The following is a 22,364-nucleotide window of genomic DNA, read 5'->3' as shown; positions in this document are numbered from 1 at the left end:
TGTGTGTGTGTGTGTGTGTGTGTGTGTGTGTGTGTGTGTGTGTGTGTCTGTCTGTCTGTCAGTTTGTGTTGATTGTTAGTATAGTGTATGACGTCACACTCAAAAACACTCGTCATGCATGTTTTTGAATGATGTCGGACTAAATAGTTGAGTGGTGTGTTACAAGAACACACGCCAACTGCAGGAAAAACAAGCATACAAGGAAGAGAAAAACGGGAATTGAATGACGCGATGATGACGATGATGTTATTGTATTCCTATCGTTGCCTGCCTCATGCATTTTACGTACATCCGTGTGTCTGTATATTTGCGTAAATGAGCAATTCTGTGATTTCTTTTAATTCGCATTTTCGCATGTATGTAGTTGTGCGAGTATACTATATATAGTATATTCCTCTAGAGTAGAGTAGAGTATCGTACAATAACAACAACAACAACAACAAAGATTCATTCTGAATTTTTTTTTTTTTTTTTTTTTGTTTAAACTACACGCAGGATGTATATATTCACATGCATTTGTATATATGAAAGTTTTTAAATTTATGTACAGATGTGTATGAGTCTATATAGACGCGGAAACTAAACTACACGACTTCGTAAGTAGTTTTCAGTTATTTTAGAATTTATTGTGTGCGAACAAAACGAAATGAAACCAAATATATAGAGAACATTAAAAAAAAAAAAAAAAAAACAAAAACCGAAAAACAAAAAAAAAAGCAAAAACAAAAACAACATAAGTAAATTTCGTTACGCACAAAAGCTATAGTTGATGGGCCAGGCCAGGGTAAGCGTAACGTCAAGGGATATTGTGGCAGAGAATAGTATGCTTAGCAATTACTTGCCTATCAATTTAAGCTTTGAAAACCATTTGAAGTGATTTGATTTTTCATGATTTTTATAGATTTGCAGAGCATTAAACAATGATGTGTAAAAGCATTTCAATAGATTTTTATGGTTTTCAAAGTGATGCCGTCACTTCACAATTGCTGAAGAGGGTTGAAAATTAGCAAAAACGCAATTCATCAGAAATAAAGTTTAAATCTTATCGCAAAAGTATTGAGCCATTATCTTAAATGAAGTGATGTAAGCAATATTTTCATTGCTTATAGAGATAGAGAGATAACGTTAGTCAGGATTCCCGATAGTAATAAAAACGTCCATGTAAAGTTCTCTTGTAGTTCCCCTACGGAATAGACATAAGACCCTGTAATATTTCGCCTGTGAAAGTGTTGACGCTGCCTAAGGCAAAAATGCCTTATGGAGAGTTAAGAAACCGTAAAATTGTTCGCTTGCTTTCCCTCTAAGGATTTTATCATATTTCGAACAAGTGAACCAATAGAGAAAAAAATGGGAACAATATTTTAATGAAATCCCGTAATCATACCATTCCGTCGTTTTATGTTACCAAGAACGTAAATATATATATTTTTTTTTTTTTTGGAAGGGTGGAGAAGAAGAATACCTTGTGACCAAAAAAAAGCAAAACTGCTTGAGGATCTTCTTTAAAGTATTTTATACTCGGATTGAATACCGTTAGCCAAACATATTTAGAAACAAGTAAAAACACTATAGCGGGTCACGACCCACCATTAAACATCTTGTTCCAATTATTCATATAATGACATTTCAAAATAAAACGTTATATGGCAAGTAGTCGAAAAAGTGGTTGGATCGGAAGGATTAATTTTTGGGACAAAATAAGCCAGCGGACTAAGCATAAACCAAAAATATCCCAAAAATTGGAGACCCTTTAAATGCAGCATAAGAATAGAAGACCGGACAGATGGACAGATAAATTCAAAAGGTGGCTCGATTTCAAGCTCTTCTGTGTATTGCACACGGGCGCACAAATTTAACATACCCTTGTATCAAAAGTTGTGCAACAAACAAATTAAAGCTTATGTATAACACTACGGAACGACTTTTTCAAATTGCGGCATTGGAAGACGCCTCTCTTATACCCTTAAAAATCCACACTCAATACTGTCCGTCCAAAACATGTTCACACCTTCCAGGCTATGTGCACATCCTATCTCTCTTCCCACCATTTCTTTTTAACCATCACCGTACGTACTTATAGAAGTATCCCTCAAGTGACGCGTCATATTAAAAAAGAAGAAGAAAATATACCAAAAGTCTTTAAAATTGCTTAAATCGATTCAGAATCATTCTCTTAGTTTAGAAAAACATGTGTGTGTGTCCTTCTCGAGTCGTTATATATATCCACGCAGGTTTAAGGCAAACTTGTACCATAAACTATATGGGCTATAAGCAACGATCCAACAATCTATACGAATTAAGGCATCAAGCCGCTAAAAGCACGTTATGATGCGCGCTTAATTCACGATACCTCTGTATGCCGAAGGAAAGTTTGCGATAATAGGTTATGGGATGGGACCTAATCCACGATGATTGTGTATGCCGAAGGGAAGAAAGGGCACTCAGTCTCTGGCAAAGCACGCAAAGGCGTCTAAAATATTTATTAGCCAAAGAACTGTATGGGAAATCTACTTGACAAAATCAGACCGTATATTAGATTCTCATGCCCGGGCATGCTTTCAGTTTGTGGCCAAAACTTTCTAAATGACATTCGGTTCAAGTCCAGAGGCCTCGTGTTCCAGTTTTCTAACCAGATTCCCTTAAATGCCATAAATTTGTGCTTTTTTTCTAGAAATAGTTAACTACATACCAATGGATTGATACTTTTTCGACAGCTTATTGCTAAAGTTAAAACGAATTTTATGTGTTTTCGGTTTTTATAAATGCTATAAAACTTACTTCTTTTCATGGCTGGCATGTCGTAACCCTCAGCGCTGACGATTTGAGTTTCATCTATAAAGAATTGTTCGGCATTTTCTTTGCAAGAACTTTGGTAAGAGTATTAAGAACTGTGTACTTACCGGGACAACTTAAGCAATCAGGAGATTTTTGTATTTGAGGGCCAATGCACTCTGAACCACCATTTATGGGTATAGGATTAGTACAAGAGCGAGTACGTTTGCGACCCTGAAACGGTTTGCCAAGACATTTGCATTCGCGCCAAGGACTCCAGGAACTCCAACCGCCATTAACTGAGAAATATGAACTTGCATCCTTAATCTCTGGGTTGGATTCTTCGGTAAAATAAAACTTACCATATACTATAAGTACGGCAGAATCTGACGTACGTTTTCCCGCTATATTCTCAGCTACACAAGTATAATTTGCCATATCCTAAACACTTGCAATTTAGTCGAATTGACAACAAAAAAAAAAAACGGATGAAATTTCCTCGACACTTACCTGTAGAGTGACTTGACGAAATGTTAATGTACCCGCAGGGGTTATGGTCGGTCCGTGCTCGTTAACTTCTGCTATGGGCACATTATTCTTATACCAATTTACCGAAGGTACTGGAAAACCGCTGGGTGGTTCGCAAAATAATTCGGCTCTTGTGCCCAATTCAACGCGTAGCGAGGTCGGTGAGGTAACAAATTGTTTGCGCATATCTAAGGAAAATGAACCAAACGTTACATTCACACACACGCTCATATATATATATATATATGTATATAGTGTATATATATGCATTTGTTTATGCATGTAATTTAATATATGTACACTTACAAGCAATATTTACTGTAGCCGCTTGACTTTTAACGACACCCCTCGACGACCAGGCATGGCATTCGCATTTAAATGGTCCCTTACCGAAATATTCATCCACCAAGTCGCGATGTATGGTGGCGGTGACCTCTTCTAAATGGACACCCGTGTGCGGATCCACGTGTTTATCGTGCGTTGAGGGTGGCGGCTGCGAGCTGCCACTGCATTTAAAATGCAGCTGCATAAATAACCGGAAATTGGGTTGTAATAGCAACAAAAATAACAGCAACAGTAATAACAGTAGCAATGCATTCATTATATTTATATGTGTGTATTTATAGTTACAGTTACAAATTTACTTACCTGCAAGGCATGAGCTGCTTTACACTTTAAAATAGCCGGTCGATTTTTGACCACATATACACTTTCCGGTTCGGTTAGGAAATACGGCAACGTTACCCCCATTTCTGAGGCACCCAATTTACCGGTAACAAATTCATCCAACGTGCCACCACCTCCTATTATTATAGTACTACTGCTGCTGCTACTGCTACTGCTACTACTGCTACTACTACTACTACTACTACTGCCGCTGCTGATTTTACTTTTATTGGTGTCACTATTGTTGCCATTATTGTTTATTGCTGTCAAAATTTCAGCCGAAGAATGGGCAGAGCTTTCGTGAAATGCCGGCATATGAGATTTATCACGTATGAAAACACCTGCTCCTTCGACACTGCCACCAGGAGCGATATTACCGACACCAACAGCGTCCCGATAAGAAATATCGCCATCGGCCAGTGCATCCCAATTGTTGACATAATCCTGTCCATTATCATTGCGTGGTGTTACGTAACCCTCGAATTCATCGCTTAAATCATCGAGTTTGCCATAAACGTCATCCGATTCTTCACTTTGTTCCACATCTCCGGTCTCGATTAAACGCGAAGGAATATTTGTTTTTAATAAATCTTTATCCGCCAATGTCTGAGGCGCAGTTGATAAGCTGGTCACCCATCGTTGAAATACAAATAACACAAGACTTAAGTAAACGATACTTCTGCTCAGTGTAGTGACTGTGAACATTTTTATTTAGCGCAACCTTATTAAACGATAGTTGAGGCGGTCGCTAGTTGTTGTCAAATATTTACTATTTTATATAATTGAAAAGTTGCAGTGTCTTCGAATTTGTTGTTGTGGTCATGAGTACACAACTTTTTTCGTTTCTGTTTTTTTTTTTTTTTTTTCTTTGACTTTATTTGTCAATGAATTTTAAAGTATCTGCAAAGAAAGAAAAAGACAGAAAAGAAAATGCACTTTTTTTGCCTGTCGAAGATGGTGACGACGACTTTGTGTGTTGTGGTGGTTGTGGTGATTTTTTGTGGTAGTTGTGATAATGGTGCTAATAAAGTTGTTTTTAATGTGAAATTAAAAATGAAAATTAATGTTAGTAAAAATTCAAAAATGTAATGAGGCATTTGTTTACACATTTAGTTACGAAATAGGTAATCAGTCAAGCGGTCATTAATCAAATGTGTTAAACACAATGTAATTTGTATACTGAACCACGAAATGGGATTTTTTTTTTTTGGAAGCATTAAATCATTTGAGGGTAGACATGTTGACGTTGGGTGGTCAAATAAAGTGAAGTTTTTTAAATTATGAATTTGAGTGTTCATTCAAAAAGGGTCAAGCTACTGTCAAGATGAGTGGGTGGGTAATAATTTTGTTGTTCCGTTTTTTTTTTTTTTTTTTTTTTTTTTCTATATAAAACGCTTCAGAAATTTAAAGCAGCGTTTGTACGATTCTAAAACGCTCTCGCTCTGGCTATGGCGCTGGCTGTTTAAAGTTTTATATTTGCCTCAGTTCGTCGTATCGCATGTCAGTTTAACTAAATGCGAGTCGTTCGCAGATCTGCTGGTGGATTCGTCTGCCAGTCCGTCCCTCCTTCTGTTTCTATATATGCCTAGTTCTATGTCTATTCGCTCGTGTATTTGTTGAACTTGCTTTTTATCACTATTTTCAATCGTTGTCCGTCTTTTTGTCCCTTCATAGATGCGTATCTTTATCATCTTGTCTAATTTTCTGTTCTTTTGCCAATGCTAAGTTGCTTAGCTATCTGCTGGTCTATCTTTTTCCCATAATGTTAATCTGCTTTTCAGTCAATATGTCTATCCGTCCATCAGTAACCCGACTATTTGTCTCTCTGTCTGCCCGCCTGCACGACAATCTGCTTGTTTGACGACCTTTTCTGAACTTTGTTTTATATGGAAATTTTTTTCTAAGTTTGAATTATTAGTGCTTATGTTCTTGCAATATATATATATATATATATATATATATAATCCTTACACTTTATGAGATTGTTGTACATGTAAGAATAGAAATAAAATCAAACATGTAATTATAACCTAAAGCGAACAGACACGCCAGCGTCTGCTCATTCATCAGTTAGTCTATCTTTGTTTGACTCAGTGTGTCGTCGCTTAGTCTATTTCTAAATTGCACATTAATCTATTAATCTATATGTCTATCTACTTCCCGCTGCTTTACCCGAACTTTTCATCCTATTACGTGTTTATCCATTCGTCTAACTACCTGTCCGTTTATGACACTGGCTGCGATCTACTTAGTAACCGAGCTAAGTCTGTCGTAAGTTTCACTACGAGCCGAATATCTGTAAAACACTTTACACTGCTTTTGTTCATCTAATTTGAGAATATTCTGTTGTTTTCTGGTTACCTTACTATCAATGTCATGTTAATCAAATAAAGTATGTTTCGGAAAAACTTTTCTTCTTTTCTTGCTTTATATGAAGAACTTAAAGGTCTCACTAGAGGTCGCCCGCTACATGAAAATAGTCTTCACCTTACACTGTTACTGCCTCCGCTCAAAAGATAGGACATGATTCGTGTGATTGTTATGGTTAAAGTGATTTGTGGTTCTCTTCATACCATGCGTATTAAACTTTGCCAATCTCAACGTTCTGAATAAGTCCTCACGACATCATATTTCCGTAAGACACTCTCATTGCCGCAATTAACTATCTGCGTTATAGTCCATTGCATTCCCTATGTAGATTACATAACAGTAATTATTACCGGTGTGAGCAATGCAATTTAAAAAATAAATTGTTAGCCCAATCGAATTGTTTATAAACTGGAAACACTGTAGTTCATAAGAATTTGTATTTGTATTGATTTGATGAGTTAATAAATATATAAATACATAAAAAGTTGCTTGCCTATCGACCTACTAATCGTTTTATGAACGCACTTGTGCGCTTGACTTAATTTTTTTTGACTCTCTAACTGACTATCGTTTCATCTACATGATAACTTCTCAGTCCATCCACTGTTCGCCTCGTGTCTGTCTACTCTTACATATTCTTGTATTACGAATCGCTAGCATATTATCTTATCTACATCCTTTATCCCCCAAGTTGATGTAATGACTTCCGAATACTGATCCGTTATACTCGTTAGTTTTCCAAACTGTCACGTCTCTCAAGAACAAGGTCTATGGGATACTTAGATTCAAAATAACTAAGCAGCGGTTGACATTTAGAGGTGGGGACAAGAATTACATGATAGCGATTAAGAGGCAAACGATCATAATATTCCTCTTCCCTGGCCATGATATAATACTTGAGACTTACAGAAGCCTGCATCCACAGGCAGAATAGGCTTTAATAAATAATTGAAAGTCACTAAAAATCACTAAGAATGAAGAGACGAGATGCAGTTCATTCATGCATGAGTTCGAGCGACTCCCTAAATCGTCTCACACAACTTGAACATGAATTTATAAGCGCTTAATGGATTTTAGTTTGGCAATCGACGAAGCAAAGGAGTCCAAGTTCAACAACGAAGTACATTAAGAACACTTCCTCTTAAAATATGAAAAATACCTAATTGACAATAAATAACAGAGGGCACAACTAATATTAGATCGCCTGATTGCAACTGTTTTCGTTTTAGGTCGCGCTATATGTAATCTCGATAAGCAACGTAGGGTTTTTGAGCTTCGAACACGCCATGTTATCTCATAGCACAAAGCGTTCGTTATTTAACTCGAACAATACTGTGTTGAATGCCGACCTTTGCCGACGATAAATGCCTCTATGCCTGAGACCTCATTGACCATATGTGTAGCGATCAAAATAATGAAATGCGTTGTGAGCTTCGTGTGTCAGAACATCATCGTTAAACGACTTCATCGACCATAACTCATACAAATGAAACGAATATTTTAAAAAATGTCACAGCAACACCATACATAACATAATATTGTATTTAAGCGTAGCAGTCCTTGCATTGCATTTGGCAATGCCACTCAACTTTGAAAACATTTAGCTCAGAGGCATACCACAGCATGGTTGCGCTGTTTAATCCATGATGATGAAAAGACCAGAGAGACCACCAACTATATCATCATAAAAACAAATTTTCAATAATCCCTTACATAAAAATTTAGAAGCCTTCAACTCTGGGATATCTACTTAGCTGAAAAATGGCATAAGAATAAAATGAGATTAAAGAGAGCGATGGAAGGGCATCCGTATCAGTGTTCCCCGGTCAATGGAAAGAATTCATCCAATAAAGTGCAATTTTTCTTACTAAGAAATTTTCACATGAGAGAGCTGCCTCGGAATTAAGATCTTCTCCTAGTTACGCTGCAACGGCGTGATCCATTCGCTACAAATATCTGCCAGTTTCGGGAAACAAACGCTTAAAAGTACTTACGTTACTCTCTTTTACTCTTTGAACTCTTTTGCTTTATACACATCATTGTTTCTAATTAGCAAAGGTTCCTTGGTTAACCCTTTGTCAACTGGCGGTCGAAATCGAACTCTGAAATCCTTTTTAAATAGAACTTAAAGACTGGTTGTCCTTTTGGAAGTATCGGTTAAAAATGAAAAGTATTTTTGCGCAAAAAATACCTTGCAATTAATACACACTCTCTCCTCGATTCCGCGCTAAGCTGACGACGATGTACACATCCTTTGTACGATGCTCGTACAATCACAAAAACAAAACTTTAAGCAACTTTGAGAATATAATAATATTTGAAAAGCATTCATTCATTCAACTTTAAAGTTGGCGTCGTTCCCATTAGGCTCTGCCTGCTTGCCTGCCTGTCATAAATGTCACAAAATAAAACACCAACACTTACTTACTTACATAAAGTATAAAGTGTACGCTGTACAACTCTAGTGCTCTCTATAGATTTAGGCTTATAAAACTGTAAATACCTCGAAAGGTTGTTGAACCCTGACCACACATTGAAACCAACACTTTATATAAATGGCTTACGTATATGAATGCGTTAAAAGTCCATTTCTTTTATTTATTATTATTTTTTTTATTTTTTTTTTTAATATGTACGATGAAATTGTATGCTACAATAACATAGGATAGTAACAGATAGAAAAAAAAATAAAATAATAATAAAAAAAAAAAAGCAATTTCCCACTTTATCAGTGCTTGATGGGTTTTTACTGTTTCATTGCATCATCATAACAGAGCAAACTTTTTTTACCTGTGTACCCGGTCAAGCTGTGATAAGTTTGAAGGCAAAGCATGCATCATCTTACTAACCTAGAAACTCAAATTTCATTATAATTGAATATCGGAAAATGCTTATGCTTATGCTTATGCTTATACTTAAGCGTATGCCTGGGTATGATGTAATGAAATGAACGAATGAATCCTTAGTTGACTCTTATGGTTATTATCTGCACTCTTGCATTGATGAAGTGAGATGTTTGCTTATAGGTGTAGACGCAATTTTTGGGTACTTTCACGAATAGTATGAAATACAGAAAATCACAAACATGCGAACATGCGAACATGTCAACATCAGCATTAAGCTGCTGTGATGAAGGTGATGATGATGATGATTTCATTTTAAAACAATGAGTGAGCATGTGTTGGACTATGAATAGTGATAAGAAAAGCAGGAATCACATGCACATACGCGCACTACTATCACTCTTCAAATGCTGAAGTTACAAATAACACTTGGTTAAGGGTGAAGATAAATACCTTTGTGCTTGGATGACCACCATATGATTTTCTAAAGGTTCATTTCCCTTAAGTTTTTTTTCAAAGTTTTTTCGTCTTTTCAAAAAAAAAAAAAAAAAACAACAACAACAACAACAACAAAAAAAGCAAGGAATATTATCTGACAAGAACATTACACACCTGCTAACTTTTCAATGCTTTGTCATAGTCGCGTATATATGTGCGTGTGTGTGTGTGCGTACTTGTCTGGAAAATTGTGTACTTAAGTGTTGAAAACTCTATATAAAAGGTATTACATTTTTTTTTTTTTTCTTTTTCTTTTCCTTCTTTTTATTTTTTTTGCTTTCCATTTCCTTCTAATAATCTTATTGGGTTCTTGCTACAATTTTTGCTACTTAGTGTTTACCTTGTACTTTAGTTCATATATGTTTGTTTGTCTTTTCTTTGAGCCAAAGAGAAATTGGAATTACTTAAAATATCAATTGCAACACATCATCATGGCCAATGTCTTCATTTTTTGTATAAATGTCTTAAGACACATTCATTTAGTTTGTTATACAACAACCCTTACAAGAGCACCGACTTGGCTGACCTTACCAATAATAATCTTACGGCAAAATAATAATAACATTGGTAATAAGTGTATGTTTGTATGCATATTAGTCTATATTTACATATGCATGCAGGCATGCTTGCCTGCTTGCTTGCCTGCCTGCCTGCTTGCTTTGCTTGCTTGCTTGCATTTGTGACGGATTCACATAAGTGCCTTTATGTGTTCGTGTGTATAAGTAAAACACATAAAATTCCTGTACAAATAAGTGAGACCAGAGCATATCGAACGTTTGAATGTAATTTACCCTGCATTATGTAAATAAGCTTAAGAGCAATATAAAACCAACCAATGCTTACTACACATACACGCAAACACATACAAACGCATATATATACATATATATATATTATTATTATACTCTTCTATAACTAATATAAGTTCTATTAACTGCATACACACATGCACACATGCACACACTAACTAACTAACAGCTATGCACATTGTATAGAATATTGTCTGCATATATAGCACACACGCATAGTCATATTTATACTTATTCTATCTAACACACGCACACGCACACGCTTTCTAACATTTTGTAATTTACTCATAATAGATTGAAGTACACATACCTACTGCACTAGTACTACTACTACTACTACTATTACTACTACTACTACTAATACTATATTAGTAGTAGATTCGTATGTGCATTTTTGTTTGCAAAGTATACGCTTTTACTTGCATACGTGGTGTATCCCACTTGAACATAACATCGCACCAGAATGTGTTCGCTCACTCGCTTACTCCTTTTTGTTTGTACGTAAATTTATTCATACGTATGTACGTTTTGGTTGCTGTGGTGTGTTAAATAAACTTTAGAATAACTACAGATGTATAAGTATATAAATGTATGTACGATTACATGTATGCATGTAGGTTTATGACTTTTTTTTTTTATTTTTTTATTTCATATTTGAAAGCCTATTATATCAATAACATGTTTAGAAACACATGTATAGCTTACAGAAATGTTGGTAAACTTTGAATTTCTCTCTATGGTGTTTAGTTAGTTATCTTCTTCTTCTTGTTTTTTGTTTTTCTTCTTCTGCTTCTTCTTGATGTTCCTCTCTAAACACTCTTTTCAGGAAATGAAAATGATAAACAAAAAGGCATAACTTTTTGTTCTTGTTTTCATTTCTTTTTTTTTTTTTTTTTTTTTGTAATAATATTTTGCATACAATCTAAACGTTGATTGTCTGCATGCACTTGTGTATGTGACCGTGTGTGCGCGCGTGTGTGTGTGTGTGTGTGTGTGTGATTGCATATGCATGCATGTGTGCATGCTGAAGCCAAAGCCAATCTATGAAAGCCTTGTAATTTCATACAAACTCGTATCAATAGAACTTGTATTGGAATTAGTTTTTATTAAGCTGCTTAAGTAAGAATTAAAAAAAAAAGAAATATTCATCTGTAAAATTTAATAGTTTTTTTTTTTTTTTTTCTAATCCCTTTATACCGGAAAATGAAGATACATTAATTTTATCATTTTATTCGATACAATAGCATAAATGTATGTTGTATGTTTTCCGTCCCTTGATAGGCTATTAATGAAATTGAAAGACAATATTTATCCGTTCATCTTATTCTCATTTACACTTGCTCGACATTAGGTTAGCAAATTTGGTCAGGTCTGTCTGTCGTTCCGATTTTTATATGCTATTTGTACACATCACAACAAAAGATGTGATGTAATTGAAAATAAGATTTTTCAGTGTTTTTGTGATATTTTTGTCCGTCCATCGAATGCTTATTACATGCTTTGCACAAATTACCTTAGCAAATTTAAGCATGTTTGTCTATCTGTCCGATTTCTGTTTACATTTACGGTCGCATATGCATTGTAAAATTTAGATAGCTATGTCCGTCTTTCATTTTTTTGTTTACATTTTATACATATCGCAAAAATTTTTTATTTAATTTTTTATTTAATTAGTTTGTCCATTCGTCCGATTCGTATTAACACTTTCTGTTCATTACATTAACAAATCTGGACATGTTTGTCTATCGTTCCTATTTTTCTTTACATTTCGCCTAAATCACGAAAACATTTCATCTAATTTTGAAATGTCTGTCCGTCTGTTCAAATCTTATCTACACTTTTTTCGGATTACGTTAACAAATTTAGATCTTTTTCTCCATCTGTCCCACTTTCATTTACACTTGGCAAACATGACGTTGTGCACCTCACATTAACAAATTTAGACATAAGCGTCCTTTAGTCCTTTAGAAGTTAATGTATTTATTCCACGCACTAGAGAATGCGATTTGCTGTTATAAGTGAAATTTCCAGCCAATTTTAATGCTGTCTGTACGTCTGTCCTTTTTTTTTTTTGTTAAACTTTATTGTCCACTACGTTAGTAAATTTAGAAATATTTGTCCGTCTTGTCTGTCTTCAAAATTTAGTTACATTTTATATGCATTACAAACAATGTAGGACTTTTAACAAAATGGATAGTACATTTCTGTCGGTCTGCCCGGTTTCCCTTTTCATTTTTTACACATTACCTTGGCTGGCTAGGGCTGTGTCTATCCATACATTCGCTTATTGTTTAATTATTCTGTTCGTCACAAGCAGTATACGACTATAAATAGAAAATTTAGCTAATATTAAAATGACTGTCCCTACGTCCGATTGGTATTTCTAGTTTTGCTCCTGCTTCAGCAAAGCTAGAAAATAAAATTTTATCGAAAAAACTTAAAGCTACAAGGAATTGTTAATTCGAAAGTAGAAAAAAAAAATTTGCATCCAACACTTCTGTGCCTTTTCATATTTTCACTGATGATATTCTTTTGACTGCATCAAAATGTAAGTTTACTTTAGGTTTAGTGCCCATTAAACCCGCCTGTTTTCCACATTCAATGTAATTTGAAAAGGAATGGATTGAATATTTGTTGGACGAAAGAAATAAGAAAAATCGGTCCGCAATTACATCTAAGTTCTAATCATGCCATAAATTGAGTATAATATTAAAAGAAAAGAATTAAAATTTTTGAACACTTGGAAGGAAAACTAATATGATGTCTACTGGTCGACTCTCTTGATAATTTGTATGAAAAGAATATTTTTAAATCTTGTAAAAGAGAAAAAAATCTTTCGAAATTTGCCTATTATCAGGCCTACTACTGGAACTACTTTCTAAACATATAAGGTGAAAAAACTTCCTTTGTACTTGTATAAACTGAAAAAATCTTTATTCTTAACACACTTTTTGCCAGTGCGCCAAAAATTAAATTAAGCCCAATGAGACCACCCCGCCTACTAATCAAGAAAAACTAAATTTTTTCATATAATTTTACGTTGCTAGTAGGTCACTTTGACTCGATTTATATTCACAATTATATTTCATTAGTAGGCCACCTACATTGCAATTATATTGAGCTTAGATAATAGGTATAAAGAATTCACCCTAAGGTGGAATCATGGTGCTGGTTTTATGGTTTGTTTTTTTTTGTTTTTCAACAAAATCAAATTTCCAAAGCTTTAGCAATTTTATGATGCTTGCAGTTAAAACAGCATGAATAGAAAAACAGTTCATGTTAAAGCGAAGCAGGGAAATATGCTGCATATATGTTGTAATCGGCTGTAGATGCATTATTTTAACTGTAAGGCCAAGTAAGTCTTTTGGGATGTAATTGTCATTTGAATAAATTTCCAAAAGAAATTTGAACAAAAAAAAACAAAACTTTATGCCTTTTAATGTTTTTTTAAACCATTTTAATTGTTTGTGCACCCTACACAAACTAGTGGTATGCGGGAATATTAAAATTGTGCCGAGATGTGCAATATCCAGAAGGACTTGAAACAGAACCATACAGAATCGCTGTCTGAATCGATTTGACGTTGTCTGTCCGTCTTTCCGTTTTGTTTACTTGTGCTCAACTTGCAGACCGCAACTTATGGGATATTTTGATGAAACACTGGTACACTGACATGTTTTGTTCCAAGGAAAATAGCTCTCAGCTATCAGACCACTTTCCACATAACGCCTTATTTTGAAAAGTCGTCATATGAACAGTCCACAGTAGCATGAAGTAGTTAATAGCGGGCTGTGGTTCACTATAGTGTTGTTACTTGTTTCTTCTATAAAAGACAGACTGACACTGCTACCATGGATTGAGATAGATTAACCCTTATATCAGTTAAAATTAAAAATAAAATCAAGGCATTACCATGCCAAGGTGGCATGATTCGTGGTAACTTAACTTTCGCGAATTGGATTACTTTAGATTTCCAAATAATTACCTCACATCACCGACACATGAGATTTCCGTGACATGCTGAATTTTCAGCAAAGCAAAGGATGTCTAAATGATTACATATTCGATCATATATAGTCAAATGAGTTTAACGTCATTCCGTTGTAGTGCTTTCATTGAAATTATAACAAAAATCACGTAACACTCACACTAATGTTATCGTATCGGCTTTTGTTTAAAATCCTGTGTATTATATTTTAGCGGTCAGTTGGTATCGATTACCCGTTATTTATTATTCTGCTTTAATATAATTAAAAAAAAAAAAAAATAATAATAAAAAAATATTTTATTTATCAGTTAAGCGTCACTGTTACTTATTATTATACTCTACTGTTACTATATGAATTTATTTCATCGCACACTAACCGCAACCGGAACTGATAGGCTAGTGTTTGAATCATGGCATGAGGATAATATGTTATAACTTTGTTATACTCTGCTATCTACTATCCAAAACCTTTAAGGGTAAAGAAATTTTATCATTCCTTTAGCCGGAAATACGCATCAAAACGCCACTCCCGATTGGAGTTTTTTCCGTTCGCTTTATGAGTACATTTGCCACCTGATTAGTTTAATGATAATCATGCTAATGTTTTCTAGATATTATATAATAATTGTTTAAGGAATGTGATTAAAGAAATAAATTAAGTCTTTTATCAATCATTGATCAATTTTAAAGCTGTAAGGAGACAATGTAAGACAATGCCTCCTAGAGACCGATTGCTATGTAAGTAAAACCCATTACTTTATACGAGGATTAACAGAAGTCTAAAAAAGTTTTTTAAACCTTTAAGAAAATAACTTGCGATTGCCTAAGATCGGGGCTTTCTATATGCACAAGTCATCTTGGCGGTGTTTTTTAAACACCCTGTAAACGTCACAATGAAATTCTAAAATGAATGAGCCAAGTAAGTCCGTTTGTAAACGTACAGAGTTTCTTAGATAAAAATATAAACTTTATATATATATATATATATATATATATATATATGTCTGATTTGACTAGAAACTTAACAAGTTTGAAAATGATCATGATTTTCTCATGAAAGACGAAAAGGTACTTCAAGTAAGGACCAAGTGATTATAATTACGTAAATAACTTATTATCTCGAATGATTATCCGCTTGAATCGAAACTACTGTTAACCAACAATTAATCCACATAGTCTGCCTCTACTAATTACTGATATTTCTTGCAGATTGTCGTTGTGTAAAATTTTTCCTAAAGCGAAACCATTATCTTATTTATTAAATGCGCTTTGATGGGGAGACAGGTGAAGTTTTAACTCATCGGTGCCCAATACCACATGATATGGTCGCATTCATCGTTATGGCCATAAGTAGTATGGCCTTCGGATTTACAGGTTGATAATACAATTTGACCTAACCATCATTATGGCGAAGGCTTCTTGAATCTTTTTTTAGAATTCATCTAACTCCCTGTCATTTATTTCTCTGTTAACAGAACGATCTAGATGTCAAACTTTAGGTTACGAAACCAAAATTTTTTTTTAAATTTTCTCTTTCTCCGCCCAGGTCACAATTGTTGAAAAACTAATAATTGGTCAGTTTTTCTAAAAATTTTTAATTAAAAGTTGATAATGTTTACATTAAGAACCTTCAATGGGTAAAGTAAGGATTACGACCCTTTCAACCGTTTTGCCCTATCTTTTATTCAGTGAAATGAATTTCAAGATCCAATATTGCCCTTCGAAGGTTGTCGTCATGGCCGGTATAATCTTCCTGTTCATTCTTTGTCCTTCTTCAACAAAGGTTTTTGATGACGGATTAAAAGCATTCTACATATGATACGGCGCCAATAATATCCTCTAAAAGAGATGGGCGATCATCATCATGAGTCATCTTTAAGAAAAGTGAATAAATATTTGATTGCAAATGCTATTCCTGCTGAGCGTAGCATATCATTAGATGGGAAATTGGAAAACTAGTTTCTAACCGGCGCGAATCATTTATGGGATCTTTAACGTATACACTGCATATTTTGTCAGCCGTCACCTTAACGGTATTGTTTTGTTTAAATTCCCAAAGCATCTCGTGGCGATTAACGCACTTTTTTTACTCCCTTTTAGGGATTATGAGAAACCATTCAACAATATGTGCATCACAAGGGAAAAAAGTTTTAAACGCTGAGCACACACTTGCATTGTGTATAATTCAAAGTAATTTTTTTCATATGATTTTCACTCCATCGATGTAATGCTAGTTATATCTTCAATGACACATCAACACCTGCAATCAAATCACATTTCGACAATTGAGTTCATCATGCATTCATCGTGTTCATGTCTTAATTGAACCTTTATTTATTTAGTGTAAGCAAAAAGTCGTTTATCCCAATGACTTACAATAGATGGCACAAGCATATGGACGGTCAACCTGGCGACGACTCCTAGAAAGAAGTGAGAAAAGAGAAAGAGATATGGATGTGGTGACCGTAGCCTAGCAGTAGGGTATGTGCCCCATTGGTAAGTGTTATGCCCTTACGCCTAAGCACTATAGCCACGATTGAAGTGTACTCTACCGCATTAAGATTCGAAACCGCGAGCAATGAATTCGCAATTCTCATCTACTCTGTTCATCTATAAGAGAAATTATCTGTGAGTCAACCTTTAATGAATTCTTCCTACCAACTTCGACCACCAACTTAATCAACTCAGCAAAGACCTCTACAGAACTCAAAAATTATCGCGGATTATGCAAAAAGTGGGTTTCCGGTGTATAGCGTTGTACGCAAACTAAAACCAAAAAAAAAAAAAAAAAAAATTTGGTTTTAAAATTCGGTTACGACACACGATACGCAAAACGCGACAGGTACGATACGGCGCAATACGAAATATCCGCGACATAACTTTGTATTTGAATGTTGGAATTAAATATCGTACACGAGTCAGAGGTGAACACGAAAAGAGTCTGAGCAAACCAAACATTACATCTCTCTTGCTCTCTGTGAGCATATGCGTGTAGGTTAAAGGTGCATTGTGCTGAAAGTTCTAATCCGTTGAAAACGCGATTCTCTGCAAGCATTATGGAGGGCGCCAACGGACTTCCGTGATAAGGATTTTATTAATTCAAAGGCCGCATGCTGTTAACGTTTATACTGTAATGAAAAAGTGTGAGGAGTCGCTTGACATTTATCAAAGTTTCGAGATCGCTGGCATGTGCAACACATTCAACCATTTTTGTATGCGATCTTTTTTTACCGTGTATTGAAATGGCACGATTCTCCAATAAAAACAACTACACAATTCGCACGAATTTTTACACCCATCACCCTCACGTGACGGTTTTATTCATTTTTCTTGTCTTAAATTTTACCTCTGTTGTAAGCTCATAAAAGCAATGGACTGTCGGGCAAATATGGCGATAGCTTACTGGATTGGCTGGAAATTTGTAAAATTTGCAACAAACAATAAAGTGACAGACGGGCGGACATTCCCGGAGATGTTCGCAGGCTGACATGAGGCCCATTTGTCAAATCTACGTTCGTTTGTCCGGATTTTTGCAACCAGTAGTATTCCATAAAATCAACGCACGAACGGAACGGAGAATAATGAGATTTTCCCAAGCTCTTGTGACAATTAAGAACAACAGTAATTTAGCGTAGTTTCTCAATATAGTCAATATACGTTAATAGAGTGTTGTAGGGAGTCTGAAAACGAGAACAGAACGAGACGATACCTTTCAAATCCAATTACCGCTAGGATATTGAAAGTATCAAGTTAGTGTTCATTGAGTTAAGACATTTATGTTATGCTACGTTATTCATAGCAAAAATCTGACAAACTTCTAGAGTACGTCAAGGAGAATAAAGCTTTCGATTCAGATACCTTTTGCTTGCTCATCACCGAGTCCTAATAAATTATTTACAACAATTTTAAATTGATGATCATCATTGATGAGTAAACTTTTAAATTATTTACAGATGTGTGGGTATTTGTAAATATTTGCATTGCAAATGCATTCCCAGCTTATCATTTAAACATGCATAGAATTGATTAGAGAATGTTTTATGGTGCAAGAGTCCACTTTTTTTTTTTTTTTTTGCACAATTTGTAATAAATAAATATTCGTACGTATGTACGTATGTACGTATATACAATCGTACGGCACTTTTGATGTGCAAGTGCATATATATATGCGAGAGATTTTTTCTATATATTTGTGTGAATGTATGTAATATATGTAATATATATGTATGAATATATATATGTATGTGTGTTTGTGTATATGTCATTTAATTTCCTTTTAAATTTATTTTAAAATAAATACGAAACAAAAAGTTGTTGCCGTTGGTCTTGTTGTTGTTGTTGTTGTAACATACAATGTTCTTCGTCTTTATTGTATTGTACGGCGTGCACATAATATCATTTAAAACTATCGTCTATTGCCTGTTTAGTGGAATTGTTTTTGATTTTTGTTAAAATGCTTTTGTTGTTGTCCATTTGCGTTGTTGTTGTTGTTGTTGTGTTTTAATGTTATCAAAACGTTGTCAACGTTTTCCTTTGCATTGAGAGAGAGTGTCACTCTGTCACTTATATTCATTCATTCACATTTTATACGTTTGTCATTAGTTACCGACTTTGCTCAACGATAACGTAAAGATAAAGGGGGAGGCAAAAAAAAAAAACAACAACTAAGACGAAAACGAAGAAGCACAAAATAAAAAAAAAATAAAAAACAACAAGAGAATATTGTATAGAGGTCCGTTTAGTATAAGTAGCGTACGCGAGAGTATATATATATATATATATGTGTGTGTGTGTGTGTGTGTGTTCGTTTGACTGGCCTTACACATAAGCTTCACGCTTTTTTTCGTGGAACTCTACGTATAGGTTTTTTTCTAAATGCCTGCCTTGAATAGTTAATTTCTTGGAGTCAACCAACCAAGTAACCGACCAACAAACCAACCAATAAACAAACATACACATTGTTACGCCGACAAGCCAGCAAACAAGTAAGCAGGCAAGCAAGCAAGCAAGCAAGCAGGCAAACGGCAGTTAGCCAGTCAGTTAGTTAAGTTTTTCTGTTTAGGTGATGATAGTCGTTGCCTATCATCATCAGCAGCTCTGTCACTAAATGACTTGACTGTTGTTGTTTGCAATGGCATAATATGCATAAAGGTGCTCGCTTGTCTGCTGCTATGCGTACATATGTATATATACGCACACACGCACACGCACACGCACACACACACACACACATACGCACACGCACACATACTTATTTAACCAAAACTCTCTATTAATGTGCCCCATAGAATGGTGCACATTATTAAAAAATTATAAATTCTTTTAAAATTTTATCAAATTTTATTTACTTTTTTTTTTTTTTTTTTTTTTTTTTTTTTTTTTTTTGATTTTGTTTTTTCTTCTTTTGTTTCTTTTCCTTCGAAGCTTAACTGATAAATATGTAAATAATTATGAAAGGAACGCAAGAGACATGAGTCATTAAAACATTGTCTTTATTGCTTTATAATAATTTTAAAGAATTAAATAAAAGTTGTAGACATAATTCTAAAAACGCATAAATCGTTTCGAATTAGACAATTAAGAGTGTAATGTGCTGGATAGCTAGGCGTTATGCGAGAATCGAGTATGGTCGATTATTTTATTCCTCTTACGGCGATAATTGCTTTATTGCTTAAAAATTATCTTGCATTCATACGTAATGGAGGACAAGTCATTGTAATTCGACTTATTCCTCCTCACTGTGCACTAACGCTTAAATGTTTCTTTTTTTTTTTTTTTTTTTTTGGCATAAATTTTTTTTTTATAGTATATCCGCCATCTGAGCGCATAAATATCTGATGAACGTGTTGTGAGTTTTACTTAAGAAATGTAAATTTTACATTTTTTATTCGAAATTTTTTTATATCCGCCCTGTGGATAAATATATGACGAATGTATCGCGGCTTTTACTCAAGAGATGCCAATCTTTAACTTTTTACCTCAAATCTTTTTCTACCCACCACCAGAATGAGTATCAGATTGCGGCTTTTGCTTAAGCGATACGATTGCGATTAATCGCAAAACTTAGAGGGCAACAACAAAGCCGGCTGCCACTTAACAAATGACATTTAATGACAGGCAGGCTATTGACTTTGTTACGGAGCATCAATCGTAGCAAAAGGATAAACAAGATTTAGTTGTTTTCTCTCTAGAAATTTCTACCCAAATTTCTACATAAATTGTAGTAAAAGACCAAAGCATGACATCATCTATTGCGAAGCCGAATGAAGCCTTTTGAAGGATAAAACAACTGCTACATTACTGCCATTATACCTAACTAAGGAAAATTTGCTCATACTGAAGACTGAAGGCGGTTTGTAATCATATCGAGTGTGAACCATAACTTTGGTAAGCAGTAGTAAATTTCTTATACATATTATCAGATATAGATTGCGACTGATTTTATGAAATCTCGTACATTCTTTATGGAACTACAAGCTAATACCCATGAGTAACCGAGTAGATATGGACTGCGGCGACCAAGTCAACGCTCACAGAATCGAATTTCAATGTGGTAAAGTATACTTGGTAGCATAGTGAGTGCTCAGTCGGAAAATCATAGCAATTACCCGTTGGGAATACATCCACTGGAATCACTTCTTCCGTGTCTTCTTCTCTTTCTTTAGTTCTTTTTGATCGTCACTGTGTTACGGGCATAGGGTAAGTAACCCAAGTGGTCTGTCATATTAAAAAAAAAAAAAAGCTCCCAAAAATTAGGCTTTGCGCATATAAGCTTAAAAGTACTCAGAAAGGCCATGTAGTAGCGTGTTATACTCGGAATTTCTTTAGCGATTCAAAGGAAACAACCAGCTTTTTTGAATCCCAGCGCTGACCAGCTTAGATAGTGCTACTTGGGTCATCATCACTATTTGAATTGGGAGCGAAGAAGAAAGTAAAGAATATAATACCAAAGTAAGAGAGCGGTTCACAATTTAAGCGATGAATAGAATTCCCTCTTATAGTTTTGGTTAGACACATGGATTTAGGTGAATGCAAAGGAAAAAAAAATGATAAAGAATCGATGCAACAGCAATCCCTCTTTGTAAGGATATTATTAGGGACTTTTAACTCAACTAGCGTTATCGTTATAGTTAGGTCATAAAAAGAATCTGATAAGCATCTCAATCAACTTTTCAAGATGTTTAAAAGTGTGATCTTCACAAAGCTGTGTTAGACTTACTTGACCATTAGAAAATCCAAAAAAACTAAATTCATATATGTCTAAGGGTGGTGAGGTAGAAGGGCGGCAGATTTTACTCAAAGCAGTTAATATTTCGTGACAACAGCTTAAGTAATGAGAAAAAGCCTAAGAACTCAATCGATCTTCTTTGCCATAGGAGAATACGAGCCTTAAAACGCATGCTTGACCGTAGAGAAGAAGAAAAAACGAAGAGAAACTTTAAGCGAGTCTTACTAGAGCAAAGAAAAAGAGGCTAACAGTTCGTTCGATCATGTTTAGGCCATTTATGGTTTCTTGCGTGTAGGAAGAAAAATGTTCTAAATCTCAAGCACTTGAGCAGCCGTGGAAGGGAAAGCGATAACTCAATAGCTTCGGCGTAGGCCATTAAAAAATGTAAAGTCTACTTAAAGGAGTGAGGAAAGGATTTTAACCTAGAGTGAATTACACTAAAAATTGATCTCGGAACTATAACTTATTTATGTCTACGAAAGTAGAGAGGTTTCACACGGTCCAAAAACGCGTTGCATAACAATTATGTTACTTTACTTTTTTGAAGAGCGATAAGTAACAGAGGAATCCAATAACCAATTCTTCTTGGTTCTTCGAAACCTTGAAATATGGTTTACTAACATAGTGATCATGTGTACGTAGTGCAATTTTTCGCATCGAAG

At 34.8% G+C, this 22,364-nt stretch overlaps 1 protein-coding gene across 5 annotated transcripts in view; it reads right to left on the bottom strand.

Moving 5' to 3' along the window:
- Nucleotides 1–22,364, bottom strand: part of LOC119635637 (netrin receptor unc-5) — a 68,376-nt gene that overhangs the window by 9,644 nt on the left and 36,368 nt on the right. For 4 of the 5 annotated variants that reach the window (XM_038030526.1, XM_038030524.1, XM_038030525.1 and 1 more), the window contains 6 exons: nt 3,949–4,866; nt 3,607–3,823; nt 3,283–3,488; nt 3,135–3,213; nt 2,901–3,071; nt 2,779–2,832 (listed from right to left, as the gene is read on the bottom strand). In XM_038030526.1, coding sequence (XP_037886454.1) covers nt 2,779–2,832; nt 2,901–3,071; nt 3,135–3,213; nt 3,283–3,488; nt 3,607–3,823; nt 3,949–4,671 — 1,450 coding nt within the window. In that variant the 5' untranslated portion in view covers nt 4,672–4,866. Of the gene's footprint in view, nt 1–2,778; nt 2,833–2,900; nt 3,072–3,134; nt 3,214–3,282; nt 3,489–3,606; nt 3,824–3,948; nt 4,867–6,539; nt 6,638–22,364 lie in introns of those variants that run through there. The other variant, XM_038030528.1, reaches the window with a different exon arrangement.

Source organism: Glossina fuscipes, unplaced genomic scaffold (genome assembly GCF_014805625.2).
Source record: "Glossina fuscipes isolate IAEA_lab_2018 unplaced genomic scaffold, Yale_Gfus_2 27, whole genome shotgun sequence".
In the NCBI taxonomy this organism is placed as follows: domain Eukaryota; kingdom Metazoa; phylum Arthropoda; class Insecta; order Diptera; family Glossinidae; genus Glossina; species Glossina fuscipes.
Note: the sequence above shows the minus strand (reverse complement) of the source record. Positions and strands in the feature narration are given on the sequence as shown.